At 55.0% G+C, this 17386-nt stretch overlaps 1 protein-coding gene across 4 annotated transcripts in view; it reads left to right on the top strand.

Annotated features, from left to right (window-relative positions):
* Nucleotides 1-17386, top strand: part of GRIK4 (glutamate ionotropic receptor kainate type subunit 4) — a 167896-nt gene that overhangs the window by 134044 nt on the left and 16466 nt on the right. For all 4 annotated transcript variants that reach the window (XM_035346077.1, XM_035346078.1, XM_035346079.1 and 1 more), the window contains 4 exons: nucleotides 3397-3549; nucleotides 4182-4286; nucleotides 9453-9560; nucleotides 10281-10484. In XM_035346077.1, the coding sequence (XP_035201968.1) occupies nucleotides 3397-3549; nucleotides 4182-4286; nucleotides 9453-9560; nucleotides 10281-10484 (570 nt within the window). The remainder of the gene's footprint in view (nucleotides 1-3396; nucleotides 3550-4181; nucleotides 4287-9452; nucleotides 9561-10280; nucleotides 10485-17386) is intronic.

The raw sequence follows: 17386 nt of genomic DNA, 5'->3' as shown, positions 1-17386 counted from the left end.
TTTCCTTCTAATAGCACAAACGGAAGACAGTAGGCAGAGGAGTGTTGCAGGTGTGATGGGGAAATAACGGAGCTTGTTGCTCCTTCTTACCCTGTGTTGTCCTAAACGACCAGCAAAATCTGTAGGAGGAAGGATGCAGGCGTATGCCTCATTGCAGCACTTTCCTTTTTTTTTTTTTTTTTTTTTTGGAAGAGTGAATGAGTTCCGAGCTGAATGGAGCTGTTTGGTTTGTGAGCCTGAACCTCAATCACCCATCAGTGCAATGTTAAGCCAGCTGGATGCTCCTTTCATTCATTCCAAAAGCACGTTCGGCAGTACAGCGGGCTTCCTCGCGGGCCAGGGAGGATGATGCATCTGGAGAGGGGGCTCAGCCAGGCTGCACCACCCCGATCCTCAGCTGCTGCAGCCCGGGAGCATCCCAGGACCTGCCCTGGAGCTTCCCAAGCTCCTCTGTGTGGCTGCTCTTGGCACGTGCCATGCCCCAGGTGATGAGAAAAGTATCTCAGGCTGTGAATATTCAGAGCAGAGGACACGTGAAATATTCCCAGGTGGGATGTGCTTCCCCTCCCGCATCTGCCAGGGAAACCCACTTCTACTGTAGTGTGCTGCTGGAAGCCTGGCAGGTCTCACATCCTGGAGGGCACCTCTGTGAGAATGCCCCTTTTTGTCCCAGGAAGCAGTTTTCTCTTCGTAAACAGAGAAAAGGAAGCTCAACAGCTGGAAGTGACAGGAGGGAGGTTTCCCGTGAGCTCCAGGATCCAAGGGCTTTCTTGAGGGAGCTGAGAAAGCGTCTGAGGAAGGAGGAGGGAGCTGCTTGCTCTAATGCCATTCTCATTAATCACATCGCAAAGAAAGGAAATCAGAGAAAATCATTCAAATTACAGATGGCTAGATTAGGTAATTAGAATTTAGGCTAAAACAGATGTTTGTAATTAAGTGTTTATGTCATTGAATAAAATCCAGATTGTAAAGTCTATTTCACAGGATTTTAATGGCTTTAATTCTCTGTGTTATGTTTGGGGCAAAGATACAGATGACAATGTTTTAGTAGGAAAAGCAGAAAAAAAGCCTGGCAAAACCTGGACTAGCCGAAGCTGCTCAAGTTTCCCTGGAGAGCAGCTTGCCTTTAAACATGGCCTTTACGTGGGGGAGTTCTGTACCTAGAAAATAAAGGGATGTCTGTCACGTAGCCACGTTTAACCCACGGTTAGTGCCTGGAGGGGATCTGGTGTTGGGAGGAAGGTTGGGAGGAGCTGCCGGCCACTGGGGAGGGGGAGATGGGGCACGGGGGCACCGCACGCACCAAGCCCTCCACGTGCAGCCCCTCGCAGAGCCGTGACCTTGCAGAGATACGGCACGAAACCAACAGGGATCGGCACAGACGATGCGAGGAGGAGAATTGATTTGTTAGCAGGCAAATTGGCTTTTTGAGACAGTGACAAAGCTGGTGACAATGAGAGCGTAAAAGAAGTGAGAGGTTTTATGGGCGACGTGAAGAAAGTTGGGATTTCCTGGCGTGTAGGAGGCAGCTGGAGGCAGGGAGCTGGTGTCACCCCCCAGTAACCACACAAGAAGGCACTCACCTACCCCAAAAAGCCAGAGACCAAAGAACAGAGAAGAGCTGCTGCGGTCCAGCGCTGGGTGATTTGGCACAGGGATTTAACAGCAACAACAGCCAGAAAAGAGGGCATGGGAGGGCCTCTTGTTCCCTAGCGAGATGACTCGATTTTCTGCATCACAACCCCCTCCCCAGTCCCTAAACTGCTGGAAAAAGTACACGGGGACCACCTGAAATCCCAGCAAATTGTTCAAGGCTAAGGATAAAATATTCCAATCAATAATGTCAAATGCTTCGCTAAGATTTACAAGTCTCTCACTCACCAGCTAATAAGAGATCATTAACTGCTCGGGAAAAATGGAAATCAAACCCCAACAGGAGACAATTACAAATGCAGGGCCAACGTTTGGTACGAGATGGTGATGGTGATGGTGCATTTGGTACGAGATGGTGAAATTTTGGTGCCACAGGGGTTGCGTTTGCTGTCACAACACTTTTGATTGGCCAACTGCCTTGAATGTGGTTCCTGATCCAGGAAAGCAATTGCTAATTGTGTATGGTGTCCTGTAACCGGAATGGGATTCGGTCCACAGTTAAAATTAAATGTATGCTAAAGAGCTTCACTGAATGGGGCCAGGGATGAGACAGGCTGGAGAGTCAGACCCAAGACTGCTCGGGGCGCACGGGAGGGGGCCCAGATACTCTTTGAGTAAGGCAGGAGCATCAGGTACGTGCAGGAGGAGAGATGGAGCAAACATGAGTCAGTACCGGGGGAGAGGAGTTGGAAAAAGGAGGGATTACCGGTGCTGTTAGAGCTGCAGGTCAGGGTTTTGCTGGCATTAGGCTGGAATCGTGCCTTTTTACTCCTGCTAGCTTGTATGTTTTAAGGCTGTGCGCTGCCCGTTACCTGCCTAAGCCCGGGCCATTGCAGTCGCTGAGGTTCCACCACTGCTCCGTGTGAGATCAAGCAGGGTTAAGTCTGGCTCGCTCCGTCCAAATTAGCGGTGCGGTTGGAGCGCAGGGTTCCTGGGGAGGAATGAACCGGGTGAGATTGTCCCCGCAGGGCAGCTGGCAGAAGCGAACAAAGCTGAGCAAGCTTCGGAGGAGGAACAGGGCACGAGGCTGCAGCTGAGCTGGCCAAAGTCACCAACGGGGCAGGGCAGGGGACGGGAGCTCCCGGCCGGAGCTGGACCAGCCCACGGCCGGAGCTGGGACAGTAAAGGATGCTCTGGGAAGTAGCCACAAGGAAATTGTAGCCTTGGCAGTAACGAGCTGCAACAGCTTAATTCCAGCAGTCAGGAGGTGACAATAATTAGAAGTGAGATCTTAGCCACACCAGTGAACACGAGGGAGCAAACGGCCAATTATTGACTAGATCAAACCCCTCAGGACGGCGGTGCGTGGGCAAAAGACACGGTCTGTGCGGCTGGATGGACAAGGAAATCGGATTAAAGGCAAACCAAGCAAAGGTGGGAAGGTGAGGGAGCAAGCTCTGTGATGCTGGACATTGCTTCAGCAATGCCACTGCAGTGCAGGTGATAGCAGGGTGCTGGAGGTGGTGACACAGGACAAGATGGTCTCTGTTGCACCAGAAGGCCGAGACGATGCTGTTTGGGAAACAGCTCTAGCAAATCCTCCTTTCACGGATCTGCCACTCACAGCAGTGCTGGAGGGAGGATCCTCTGGCCCCTAATGATGGCTGATGCAGCCCAGTTGTGTTTCCTCCTGTGGGTGCAGGCTTCCCCTCGGGCAGCAGATCGAACGGGTGTCACCGAAGGACCAAAAAACCCCAGCTTGCTCAGGAAAAGTGAGCTTCTTCTTCTTCCTTTCCCCCGCAGCTCTCCTCCGCCCTGCTGTTCGACGCCGTGTACGCCGTGGTGAGCGCCGTGCAGGAGCTGAACCGGAGCCAGGAGATCGGCGTGAAGCCCCTGTCCTGCGGCTCTGCCCAGATCTGGCAGCACGGCACCAGCCTGATGAACTACCTGCGCATGGTGAGCAGGGCTGGAGCTCGCCGGCAGCGAGGGGCGGGCACGCGCGGGCTGGGCCAGGTCTGGAGCACAGAGCTTTGGTCTGTTTGAAGGCAGCACTGGCAGCGAAAAGAGAGGAGATCTGAGGACCGGCTTGGTGCTAGCCTTGGAAGTACATGAAAACCCCATTTTTCAGGGTTTGCTGCAAAAAAAGCTGAAGTTCAATGAATAATTTTTTTTAAGTGTGAATGTGTCTAAGTGATGTGAGTTCTGTTCGGAGTGAACTCGACCTGACACGAGGTCGCACGGTACAACTGCTTAGAGCTCGGTGGCCAGAAGTGAGCTGCCTGCGAAGGGCTCGGGGCCCCTTTGCACCCAGCAGTGCGCTCGCTGGGACCAACCCAGCCTGGCCCCGCGCAGGATCAGGCCCCACGTAGCTGCGTTTATCGATCTCACCCTCAGAGCTGAGCTGGGCCACGCAGAACGAGCATCAGAGACAGCAAATCTCTTTGGCTTCCCCTTGCTCTGCTAACAGGAGGCTCAGGAGCTTGCCCTTGGGGCTGAGAAGCTCGCTCACGTTGTGCCGTCGCTGCCGGGAGGGTGGCTGGGCGCGTGCCCACCTCGACGGGCGCTGTAACTGACTCTCTCTTGGACAGGTAGAATTGGAAGGTCTCACCGGCCACATCGAATTCAACAGCAAAGGCCAGCGGTCCAACTACGCCCTGAAAATCCTGCAGCACACACGCGGTGGCTTCCGGCAGGTGAGGGAGGCGGTGCAGGCTGCTGGGGACGGGCTGGGTGCATCCTTGCAGGGGCTCAGCTCAGGATATCGCGGGTGAGGAGGGGACAGACCCAGCCCTTGGCAAGAGGAGGTGTTCAGCAAGCGACGAGCTCACCCTCGAGGCGCTTTTGTTCCCAGGCTCAGTGCTTGTAGGTTCCTCACTGCGTTGCTTCATTTTCTACCCGTTACCCTCTTTCTGTTCAAGTGGTGTCTTCAGTCAAAGTTCAGGATGCTGTGGGGGCCGCAGCTTGGTGCCACTGATCTCAAACTGTTGAGATTACGTGACACAAGTCCAATGAATTCGGCTGTTACTGGTAAATCCAAACCTCCTTCAGGAAAAAGGAAAAAAAAAAAATATGGAAGCCCTTGAAAGAGACTTTTTGTCTGTCTTATTTCCATGCTGACAGCGCTACACCTGCCCTTTTCTCGGAGATTGCTGTTTCCCCTAGATGCTGGCAGAGAACAAAAGCTGTTTTGTCTTACTGCCCTGCCCCACACCAGCAGAGCGTTCTGGCTTTAGGAAATCTTCTGGTCTGGCAGCAGTGAGCTTTAGCCTCGGCAGGACGTTGCCTGCCAGCCCTTACCTGTCAAGTGACAGCTCAGCTTTTATGCTGCCTTCAGCTGGCTCCGAGTGAGCAGGGCTCAGGATGGCATCCTCCCCGCAGCGGGATCTCTCAGCGCACCAGTGCCCTTTGAATCATTACCCAAGCCCATCACGCTCTGAGTAAAAGTGACAGATCCAAGCCCGTCTGCATTAACAGGAGCCTACGTTCAGCTCAAGCAAGGGAAGCAAATGCTGTAAGCCTCGCTACGGCTGCTGCATTTTCCACGTGCTTGTACGTGGCAGGGAGTTGGTGTTAGGTGTGCAGGTCCTCCTGGAGCAGCGCTGCTCTGAGAGCTCCGCGAGAGCTCCGAGAGCTGCATTACCCCTGGCAGCCCTGCCACTGTAGCTCAGCTCCTCACTTGTGTGACAGAAACGACGGCTTTTCCTTCCCATCACTGAGAAGAAATCTCATCTCGTCCCTGCCTCGAGAGAGGATCTCCCCTCCCTGCGAGGTCTCTGCCTGTGCTTCAGGTGGTGCTGGGTCACTCTGTGCTGTCCCTGCTGCCCCTCTCCCTAGCTTGCAGGCTTGCTTTGGGGTTGAAGGGTGGTGCTGGGTCCCATCCCGCTGCGGTGGGAGGGCTGCAGACCCCCTCGTGCCTCCTCTCTCCCCCTCACCCCGTGGTCCCGCAGTGGTGATGAAGTGCAGGACGAGCGATGCCCTGGGGTGCTGGGGTTGGGGGCATCCCAACAAAACGGGACCTGGCCCCTGCAACACAAATCTCAGCTCTTTCTCCACAAACCCAGTCTGAAAGGGGAAAACCATTTGTGATCTGTCGCATGCAGGAGGTGGGTAAGCAAGGTACCCAGGAGGTACCCAGGAAGCCTGGGCTGGAGCGGAGTGTTTTCAAATTTCCCGTCAGAGAGTGATGGTGATAAATTGCTGCGAGTCACAGCGACACAGCGCTGGAACGGCAGGACAGTCCCTTGGCGTGTGCAGCTGCCTGCTGGGAGTGTTTGGTGGCTGCGAGCCCTCTCCATCAGGAGTTTTGCTGCCTAAAACCTGCTCCGTCTGCCCACAGCAGCCTCTCTGCCGCCTGCTCTCCCCTCCTCAGGCAGCCCCACGGAGGATCTCGCCTAGCAGCAGAGCCACATGGGACCTGCTCGCAGGTTTTAGGGGCTGTCACCCACGTACCCAGCTGGGACGGTGGCCCCAGACGCTGCTGCAATCTCCGCCACGGCTGCAGAGGGAAGCCGAAGCCCTGGAGGCTGCAGCCTCTCCACCACGCCATAGGTGGTTATCTTCTGCTCGCCAAGCAGGCTTCCTGGAATGAAAATAACTAAATAAATAATTAGAAATCATTTAATTAAACCCATCGCGAGGGGACAGGGTAAGGAACAGGCATTCACGTCCTGGGGGCGATCTTGTTCCCGAGGGTTATATTAGCTGATTTGTCCAGGCTCTCATTTGAAACGCTCCTATTCCCTTCTTATTTTTAATCAAGCTCACGCTCTCTGCCCATTTCTCTCTCTTTCTCTCCCCCACCCTCTCTCCTTCCATCTACCGAAGCCACAGGGACTTCCAGCTCATCAGCTTTGATAGAGAATTCACCGAATCTTGAAGCTGATCCAGATCTCAGCCAGCAAACAAATTAGAGACACTTAGAGTTTAAAATTTGCTGTTGCTTTTGGGCAAGGAGAGACGGGGCTTTTTGACATCCAATTCTTAATACATTTATGTAATGCGCTGAACGTGTTTTTTCCTGATTTAGCTTAACTAGTGGAAATTTTTCCCCAGCCATATGAAAGCTGCTCTCTGCTCACAGAATGCCCGATAAAGCACAGGCTCATTAACGTGTCGGTGATCCATAGATCTGACAAGGACTGAGTCGGTAAATGTCATCTTTTTATTTTCTCCCTTTCTTTGCCCATACAAAAAGCATCGCTCAGGCTCCTGGGCAGCGATTCGCGCTGAATGCCGAGCTGAGGTTTGGCAGCTCAACAAGAGGGAATGAAGAGGGGCTGGGGAAAGCAAGAGGAGAGGCGGGGGAGCTGGAGCCCCACGACGGGCACGTTGTCCCCAGCTCTGGCTGCGGTGTCCTTCAGGAGTGCCAGCCACCTGGCAGGTTTGCACAGCACCCTCTGAGGGTTTTCCTTCATTTGTTTGCTCTATTCCCTTTTCCACCCCCTCTCCAGACACTAATTCCCTCCTCTCCGGGCTGACGGAGGCACCGTGCACCAAGTACCCACTTAATTACATCTCCTGCTGGCACAGTCCCTTCCCGTTGGTGCCAGGATCTCCAAACGTAGGCCTGATGAGAAATGGGAGCAGCTCGTGCTCCTTCCTTTTCCTGGGGCCACAGAGGAGCGGAGGTGATGGATGCGATCCTCAGGACGGTGCTTGCTAATTGTAGCCCAGAGGGTGGCTGGGTTAGCTGCTCTGGAGACCTGCCTGGTGTCAGACATCCACGTTCAAGGCTGGCTTTACCTTAATTTTTAGGTAAAAGAATTAGGAGCTCCTGAAGTTTATGGAGAGGTCTTGCCGTGCTGTCTCTCGCTGCTGTTTGGGCCTGCGGGGCACTGAGCAGCAGACTTCATTAAGATCATTAGTGCGAGGGGCATTTTGTCATCCTGTGCCACGAGGAGCCCGGGCATCATTAACGTGGCCGTGTCTGAGCGGAGCAGCTGAAGGATTAAAGGAGCGAGCCACACATTGCTTTAACTGCTGGTAATTTCCTCCGGAGATAAGAAATCTTTAAGGGGCACCGATCCCAGTAATGCCTTGTGCAGGGCAGCTGATTTGAGGGGCCTCGCCTGCCTGTGGGGACGGGGCAATGTCAATTCCTTGCTTGTCCCAGGCCCCAGCAGCTGCTTTTTGGGCTGGTTTGCACCGAAACGGGGTGTTTGCTCCCTGCTGACCACAAGGGCTTATATCAAGAAAGGTCTCCTGCAGGATGGGCTGAGCGCAGGAGGTGCCGAGGGGGCTGCAGGGGGCATGGACAGAGGCTTCTCCATCCAAGCCATGGGCTGTGGTATAATCCCTCTCGCAAAGGCGTCAAGCTCCAAACTGCAGCCAGGTAGCTGTGTTGCCCTCCTGGGAGAGCTCTGCCATCGTCGCTTCAGCTCCTGCCATCGCTGGAAGCCCTCTTTTGGATTTTTCAGCCTGTTTATTTCTGGCTGGTTTCTATCTTATTTATTTTTGCGCTAACGCTATCGTTTTAGCTTCGAAAGCTGTTCTACCTCTTTCTGTATGGGCCTCCTCCACCTGCTGTATTTTTACAGACCAATCACAGCCTCCACTAAAAAATCCCGCGTCCTAAAAACTCCTAAGTCCTAGTCCCGAGCCTTAACAACGCGTCCATCATAACCACGTCTGGGCAGAGCGTTTGATTATCCCCTAACGCGCTCTGCAGATGAATATGTTTTCTGTTTTTCCGAGGCTCTTTATACGTAGATAGAGATGATTAAAATCACCTTGGCATCCGTCTTGCAGGAGAGGGGGAGATCTGAGGATCCCGGCCATCTTCTGACACGTCAAACTTCGGATGTGGATCAGCGCGAGGAGGCAATTAGTGGCATTGTCACCCTGCGAGGGGACAGTCAAACAAGCCCGGGTGGGGTGGAAGGACCCTGGCACACGGGAGGGCTTGGCTTTGGTGCTGTGTTCAAAGCAAGGTCAAAGCCACTGCGCTGTCAGAGGAGGAGGCAGTCAATTAGTCTCGATACGCCAGCAGGGGAGGGAGGGATCTGAGAAGAGCGAAGGCTGTTAAAATTAAAGTTAATCTGTCACTAATCTCTGCTTGTGAAGTCTAGAGGGGGAAAAACAACGAGGCGATGTTTATGACTGCTCCCAGGCTCAGAGAGGCAGTTAGAGCAGAGGGGGTTTTGTTCAGCAGCCACTGCAGGAGATAAGCACCTTGGTGCAGAGCTGGGTGAGCTCCCTGTCCAAGAAGTGAGTGTTAAATTCCCAGTTTGAGACTCTTGTTCCCCGATATGTGTCCTGCCCTGCAGTGTGACCGTGCTGCTGGGAGCGTGATGGGAGTTAAGCCACAAGCAGCTGTCAAGAGAACAGGATGCCCAAGACCTGCTCCGGTACAGCCGTCACCGTGCCTCCGTCCCCCATCAGGGGCTCAGCGCCCCCATGCTGGGTGCAGCCCCCGGAGGTGCTCGCAGCACCTTAGGGTGCCTTGCTGCAGTGCGTGCCTTTAGCAGGGCGTTACTGGTGCCGCAGGAGGTGCTGAGCTGGCAGCTCGGAGGAATGACCCCTGTTGTGTTACCCGCGGGGGCTTGCTCCAGCAGCCGGGGCGATTCAGCCCCCAGTGGGGTGCCGGTGCTTTCAGCCTGCGTTCGGCTCAGCACAGAGAGGAAAGGGTCTCAGGGAGAGCGAGCCGGCCTCCCTCAGCTGCAGGTCTACAAATGAGACAATAAAAGGCTTTTCTAGGGGTCATGAGGGAGCAGGATCCTGATCTGCATGCTCAGTAACGGAGTGTTCATGAATACCTTTTACAGGGCCAGCCGGATGGTTGTCAGTCACCGGAGCCATATGGCGGGAGCGTACAGTAATTTGTCCTGTAAATTTCCTTATTGTGCTCTTCCTCTCTCCAGATCGGCCACTGGCACGTTTCTGAAGGACTCAGCATGGACAACAGGATCTTCTCCTCCAACATATCCGACAGTCTGTTCAACACCACGCTCATTGTCACCACCATCCTGGTAAGTGAGGGGGTCACCTACAGTTCCCATTAGCTCGTCGCCAGCCCAGTACTTAGGGGTGTCAATCAGCTGCAATATTATCCTCTCCTCCTACCCCCCTCTGCCCCCAGCACGCAGTGTTGCACACTGATTTCATAAAGAACAGACGATCAAATCTCTAATTACAGCACTGAGGACAATTCATGACAGTGTAATTAAACTCAAGTTGATGTTTCATATGGAAATGATATTTGATGAGTTCAGAAGCAGCTGGGGAGAGGGCTGGAATGGGGATAAGTTGCCATTTTACATTCATCTCTGAATGATGTTCTTGTTCTGTGTACAGCTGCTAAGTTGGAAGGGACAGTTGTCCCATCCACCCATAAAAATTACTAAAATTGGCTGAGATGGGTGCGACTTCTATGAACCAAGACCTCACAGGTACAGGCAATACCAGCAATTACCCTTATAGATGTTCCCTGTCCGGTGCTGGGCTGGTACCCATGATTTTTTCCAGCACTTCTGCTGGAAGACCCTCAAAACCCCGACGTGCTCTGGGCGCTATTCCCTTACATCCCACCAAGTTTGCTGAAAGAGAGGCCGAGCTGGAGAAGGTGGCCCAGGTGCCCCATATCAGAGCTTTTGCATCCCAGCCCCGGCAGGGAGCCCCTTCCCCGCTGCTCCGTGCTGCCGGGACGCCCCGGCTAAGATGGGAATGACAGCTGCCCAGTTTCGATGCAGGAAAACCCGTACTTAATGCTGAAGTGGAACCATCAGGAGCTGGAAGGCAACGACCGCTACGAGGGCTTCTGCGTGGACATGCTGCAGGAGCTGGCCGAGATCCTGCGCTTCAACTACAAGATCCACCTGGTCGGCGACGGGGTGTACGGGGTCCCGGAGGCAAACGGCACGTGGACAGGGATGGTCGGGGAGCTGATTGCTCGGGTAAGTGAATTAACCGCTCCTTGTAGCTGTGCTCTAGTGGGACCTGACAACGGCAAAGCCTGACGCTTTATTAAGTGCTCCAGGATGATAAGGATGGATGGGGGTTTTAGTCTGCGTGCGAGGCTCTGACCGGAGGATCCCTCTTCAGTCTTTTCTCCTGGTTGTAAATGCATTTGTTGTGTCAGTGTGACAGCGTGCGAAGTCACGGCGGGTGGTAGTGCCCCTGGGCGCTCTCAGGGCTGTTTGCTTTGCCTGCACGCTGAGATCCCTGCTCGACACCGAGTGGTGCTTGGTTATTTTTTCACAGTGGAAAAAAATAATGGAAACTTGACACAGGAAAATGTGCAGGTACCGGCAGGGTGGGCAGTAGAAATCAAAGCAAACTTGCAAAAAGTCACTGTTAGAGCGGGGAGGGAAGGGGGTAAGAATCCCATTTCTACCCATAAAAGGTTGGGCAGGTTCATTTCAGCACCTGGACTTTTGGTGTTGCGTTTGGAGAGGATCAGTTTTTGTTTGCTTGCTGTGCATGGATGGAGCTCTGTTCACGTTCCTCTCCGTGGCAGCGATGTAGCCCGAGAGCTGCCTGCTTTTGCTGGGTCTGACAACTTCTTGCTCCTGTGCCCCCCTCCCTACTCTTTGTTTTCCTCCGCAGCTAAAGGTGCTCCTTCCCCAGGGATCCCGGAGCTTAAACACAGCTGATGAAATGCTCCGAGATCCTTAGTAAAGCAGGCTTAGCCAAAGCTCACATTAAGATTGATGCCATTTAAACCGATTCCTCCTCGCTGGGTTCCGCGCTGCCTTGTCATTACCGACGTGCCTGCGAGAAGCCGGTGACAGCTTCTCAGCTGGTGGCAAATCCGCGGGGAGGTGTGTTTGTGATAATCCTCAGCGCTGTGCCGGAGGAGCGCCCGAGCTACCCCCTCATTACCCTTACAGCAGCTGCGTGTCCCGCTGCAAAGCAGAGGAACGAGGGCCCGATTCCATCCCCCGGGGCTTTGGGGTGAGCATCTCTCCATGATGCCACCAGCATCCCGCTGCTTCTCCCCCAGCAGGCAAAGGGGACCCGGCTGATGCTCCCTCCTCCCTTAACAGCTTCAACTGAGTGTCCCAAGCCAGGTGGGACAGCTCCGGGGCTGAGCGAGGTGCTGAGGGGCAGGATGCGTGCTCAGGTCCCCGTTCAACCGGTGCCACCTCCTGGGTCGCCCTTCCTGGCACAGCGCGAGCTCGGTGCCAGCTGAGATTCCTCCTCCGCCTGCCTCTGGTGAGGAGCCTCCCGTACGGCTGTTTGCAAATGCTCTGGGCTATTGGCATCGTTTTTGTGCACCTCTCGCTCTGTGTATCCGCACGCACAGCTACGTGTCAAACAATTCAGCAGCAGTTCTTCTGGGAGGTGAGGAGGAAGGTGCACGGAGCAGCGCGTGATGTGTGATCTGGGCAGGCAACAAAGGGAACAGCCGCTGGGTTTTTGGCCTGCCGGCCCTGGCAGCGCCTCCCCATTAAATGGGAGCTCCTGGAGGGTGCTTTTGGTAGCGATCAGTGTTTAACTTTGTCTTCGCAGAGAAACAGTTTGTTTCTCCTTCAGCTCGAGCCTTATTTAGGAGGATTTTTATTTCTGCTTCAGCAGGACAGAGCTGGAAAATCTGTGTGAGGCCGAATCAGAAATCAGAGATGAGAACAGGCGTTCTCTGCTTTGCTCTGTCTAGGCCTTCAGAAGCATCCCAAATCCCAGCCAAAACGAAAGCTTGCACCTGACTCTTCATGCAGTGCTGTGTTATTGTAAGGTAGGGATTCCCTCCTCACCCCGCTCAGCCTCTCATGCGGTGAGCTTTGACCAAGGTGCATGTAAGTGTGCAGGACCCGGTGGTCAGAAAGTTACCCAGCTCCCAGCAGTTCCTTCCCTCTCTGTTTTATTTCCATCTCTGTAACGCCCCCAAGGCACCGAAGCTGCTCCGAGCAGCCATGGGCTACCTGGGAGAAATGTTTCATATTACTGCCTCTAGATTGACCAGCTATTGATTTATTCTGAAGTGCTGAAAATTCTTACAGCTAATTGTGCGCTGTGATACGAGTGAGAGGGTTTCTGTACAAGCATCCATTTGTTGCTGACCCAAATTCACAAGTCGATACGATTCACGAATCTGATCGACCCGCTCACAAAACCGATGAAGAGCTGAGGAGCACGAGGAAGGGGACGGCTCGGGGGGTTGGTGGAGGAGCTGCAGAGGTCCTGGCTCCGGGTCAGCAGCCGGACTCGCACTCGGATCGAGAACCCTGTAAGCGCTGTGGTCAGGTGAGGGGGATGCAGCCTGGGAGAAGTCACCTGGAAGGACTCAAACCCCTTCCTTAAGGAAGATGGCACAGATTTGGAAACCGCCAAGCTAACCGGTCGCTGCGTGCATGCAGGGCAGGATGGCTCAGCACCGATCCTGCCCCTCGAGCGAGCAGGGCAGCAGAGCCGCTCTCGGGATGGAGCAGGCTTCCCCAATAGCCCCGCTGGGTCTGGCACAGAAGACTTCAGTCTCCAGCAGCCGGGCTGACACCTTACACGCCTGCTATCCATAACAAGCAAACAAGGGGGAACAGCAAATCTTCCTCTCGCCTATTGTTTGCCTTTGGAGCCTTCAGGGGACAACAGCACGGAAAGAATTACATCTCACTTCTTCCTGCCGCGGTACGGAGCCTGGCTCTGACTCCCCGATGGTTGTCTTGTCTTCCTTTTCTCTTCCCCAGCACGTCCTCGAGCCGAAATGATTTCACTAGTCAGCTACAAGCCAACGAGTGTATTTTCCAGGCGATGTGACAGCTCTCTCTTTGTTCCACCACGGCTGTAATCGCTGTCTGGGTAGCGGAGCGCCTTGGTGGCTGTGCTCGGTGTCTGTACGTCGCCTCCCAGCACGCTGCTGGTGCTCAGCACCCTTTGCTCCTCCCGAGGAGCTGTGCTTGCACCCGGGAGCGCCGGCAGCAGCAGGGCCTGCCATCCCCTACCTGGGGGCTGCCCCCGGGGAACGGAGCTAAGCTGACAGGAGACGGTGTGGTCTCGCCAGGAGGCTTTACCGGCAGGAATGTGATGCTGGGGTTTTGCTGTGAGGCCTCCCAGAGCCTCCCTCTGACAGCCGGATCAGTGCCCTGTCCAGCTGGGCAGCAGCACCAGGTGCCTGCACCCCCCCGGCACGCTCACCTGAAGGACAGCACAGCCCAGGCAGGAGCACGCTCCGAGGATTTCTTTTCCTGCAGCTTCTTCAGCTGCCCAGGCATCTTTTGATGTTTAAATACAGGGTGATGCAAGGTGGTGGGCGTGCTGGTGGGCTCGTGGGCCAGGAGCTGGCCCTGGGGGGGGCATTTAGGTGCAAGGGCCAGGTGCCACGGGGACAGCAGTGCTGGCCTGTGCCATGCCCGTGGGTACAAGTCCTATGGGTGGCATGAGGCTGGTGCTGCTGTAGGAGGTGTTTTAGCGTGCATCGAGGGAGAAGGGGCTGGGGGGAGTGAGTTCCCGCTGTCCCCCCCTGCACAGCATCGTCTGGGGAGCGATGGGGTGCGGAGCAATGCCGGGCCTTTGGCTTCTGCATCAGTGGCTTGAATCTGGCTGAGATCAGCAGCGATTAAAGCTCTTTTTAAAGCAGGGGAGATGAAGCTGTGCACCTCGTGCCTCCTGCTCAGGAGCCCCAACACCAAGAGCTGAAAGGACTTCAAGGCTTTGGGGTGAGGCTTTTCCAGCTCCGCTGCCGTGCCCAGGGTGGTGCTTTGTGCTCCGAGGCCCCCTCCTCGGCTGCTCCAAGGATAGGGGATGGAGGAAGGGGATAAGAGGGAGAAGTTCTTCCAAAATTGGCAGAGACCTGCGGTGGGTGTTGGTGTTCAGCGAGAAAAAGCTGCGCGTGGGTGACAGGAGGGAGGGAGGGGGAGTCTGCGTGTGCGCCGGGGGGCTGCCAACATGCCTGGGGGAGCTGGGGAGGTGGGAGGGAGTCGGGGGTGGGCGAGTGGTGGAGGTCGGTGGCATGCTGCTGATCTTGTCCTGCACAAAGTGGTCGCTGTGCTGGGAGCTGGGTGGAGGTCCCTGCTGGTCCTGGGTGGCTTTTAGGGTCCCCGTTCCCGGGGCGTCATCCCAGCTGGCTCTTGCCAAGGGCACAGGAGCACCTGGCAGAGTTTCTCCTCCCACCCCTAGAGATAGTGCAGGGGGAAGGCAGACCTGAGGCTGGTGTCTGTGCCCATTACTGATCCTCTAATGGAGGGTGGCAGCCTGCGGGGCTTTCCGGCTGTCACTTTGCATACAGCAGAATTCACCGACATCCTTCAAAAAAAAAAACAGTTTTGAGTGACCCTCACCTGGCCCTGGTTTTAAATGCAAGAATGTGCGTCCCTGGCTGCCTGCACAACCTGAAATAGCTCCTCTCGGATCAGTCTGTGCATCAATCCAGCGACCGAACCGTGCCACAGGACAGGTCTCATGGCAAGGGGACGGTGTAAGAAATACCTTCCCCTGCCCTTGGCCACAGTGTGAGCTGTTGGCAGTGCTGGCTAGGAGGGCACTCACGCACCCAGGGGATTTAGGAGCCAGGGTGCTGTTAAAGGCAGGGACTCATCCTCCTGCAAGAAATCCCAGGTGTGTGCTCCCGGAGCCGTGCATTTCGCACTGAAGCATGGACAGCCGAAAGCCTGGCGCTGCTCGGGCTCTCCCCGCAGGCTGGAGGCTCGTGGGTGGCAGCAGGACTGCAGCAGGGCCTCCCACCCGGCCCCTGGTGTCTCAGGAATTTTGTCAGGATCGTTCCCGGCCGGGCTGCGCCTGACGTCAGGCCCCATTCATCACCATTAGCCTCCAGATGAGCCTTGTCAGCATCCACAGCGAGGAGGCGGCTGCCTCCTCCGGACTGGCAGTCCCCGCAATTTCCTTCGTAAGGCTGCTTTAATTGTTGTTCCTCCTCAGGAGCCCAGATCAGCCTCCGTGTTTAACATCCTTTCCAGCCTGCTGATGCCGGCAGATTCCACGGTTAACAGCAGGTACGGTCGTGGCAGCTCGTGCTTCTATCCCCGATGCCAGCCCGCCTGGGCTCCCTCTCGCCCGGTGAGAGTTTTGGCCTTGTCTGAGCGGTGCTTTGTTAGAGGAGCTCCTGTTTCTACTCCCAAAATGCTCTGGGTCTCTTTCTAAGCTGATTTCATGCTGACATTTATAGCTGCAACTGTGCCGAAGGCTGAAAATCGCATAGCGTTTGCCCCTCTTCACCCCATCCTTCGCCTCCTGGTTTCCCTTTCCCCAGAGCTGGGACGCGGATGGAGCGCAGAAACGCGAAGCAAAACCCATTTCTCCCCCAAATGCATTGTTCAGGCTATAAAATGCTAACTCCCACCCGTGCTCAGGTGGGGAGGGGAGGAGAGCGCCGAGGTCTGCGGCGCTGCCTGTAACCAAGATACGCTGACCCCGGTGAATCACACGAGTTGGGTGAACGTCGGGAAGCGAAGGCGAGAGCATGAAATGGCTGCGTGCCGTTCCCGGATCAAAGTTTCTCGCTGTCAGAAAGCAGCCCTGAAGTTGCCTGACTTCTGAGCCGGGAGAGGGGAGGGAGAGGGAGCCTGACGGAGCGGAGCCGCAGACGAAGCCGCCAGCAGCCAGGTCTGTGCTGCGGGGAGCAGCTGCCAAAGGAGGAGGCGAGCGTGGGTGTGCGGAGGTAACAGCAGCCTGCAAGTGGCTGGGGCTCTGGTGCTGGCCCCTGGGAGGACAAAAGTTGAGCTGGTAGGGAAAGGGCAGGGGGAGAAGGGCTCTAATTGCCTTCACACCATTCAGCACAGGCAGCAGGTGCCGCCCCTGAAAGCCCACGGGATGTTCTCCAGGTGCCCCAGCCCAATCCTTTGGCGCCCCGTGGCACTTTTTTGGAGAACTGGGAGAGGAAATGCGTTGTCAGGATGAGCTGTGTCACCAGGGGCTTTGCTGGCAGAGCTCTCCCCAGGACAACGGTACCTGCGAACCCTTTTAACATAGACAGGAGAGCTTTAGGAAGCTTGAGGCTTTCCCTGCAGATAAAATTCCTCACGTGCCATGTTCCACAGATGAACTGATCCCATCTTTGTAATCTCCTGGTGTTTACATAGGGCTCAACTGCTCACACACGATGCTATGATTGCCGGTGCCTTTTAAAAACCCTTGGGTAAATGTCTGGCTAGGCAGAAATCCTCCCCAGCTCATAATTCACTCCAGCCCGTGCCTCCCAGGAACCTGTAATAGCTGCTGGGAAGCAATTGCAAAAATCCAGCAGTGGGCTTGTCCAATAAAGCCGTCCTGCACAGGCTGTGAAATATCACCTGCCCCTTACCGTGCTAGCGGGCAGGCTTGCCGATCCCCTTGCCTTTCTTTCCCCTTTCCTCCTTCCTTCAGGCTGCCCTTTGCTCCTGCAGCTCCTACCTTTTATTGACCCATCCTCCCCATCTGCCTCAAAGGTGGTTGTGGGGCTGCGGGAGTGAAAAACGTGGGCAAACCTCAGCCAGGAGGCACTTGGCCCTGTTTTTCTTCGGGAAAAAGAAGCGAGAGCAAGCAGGGGCAGAGAGCGTGGCACGAGCAGTGCACCAGCAAATTTGCCTTTGAGTGGTGCATTTGCAAGTAGGGCATGGATCCAGGGAGATAAGCCGCATATTTTATCGGGTCTTCAGGCCTGATGGTGCCTTAGCTTCTGCACAGACCTTATGAAACTCGGGGACAACATGTGCAAATCGCTTTTCTCCCCCCCTCCTCCCCTTTTTCTTTCTTTCCACATGCATAATTGCCATCCTGCAAAGCAGGCAAACAAATGTATAAGAGAATGGAGGAGGTTTCATTTTTATAGAAAGCAATTACCGACATTAAAAGAGCTACAGTAATAAATATAATATTTAAAATTCAAATTCCTTATCTATATTACAAGGGTATTAACGTTGGAATA

This window comes from Oxyura jamaicensis, chromosome 24 (genome assembly GCF_011077185.1).
Source record: "Oxyura jamaicensis isolate SHBP4307 breed ruddy duck chromosome 24, BPBGC_Ojam_1.0, whole genome shotgun sequence".
Lineage (NCBI taxonomy): Eukaryota > Metazoa > Chordata > Aves > Anseriformes > Anatidae > Oxyura > Oxyura jamaicensis.
The sequence above is the reverse complement of the archived record's forward strand: the minus strand, read 5'-3'. Positions and strand labels throughout refer to the sequence as shown.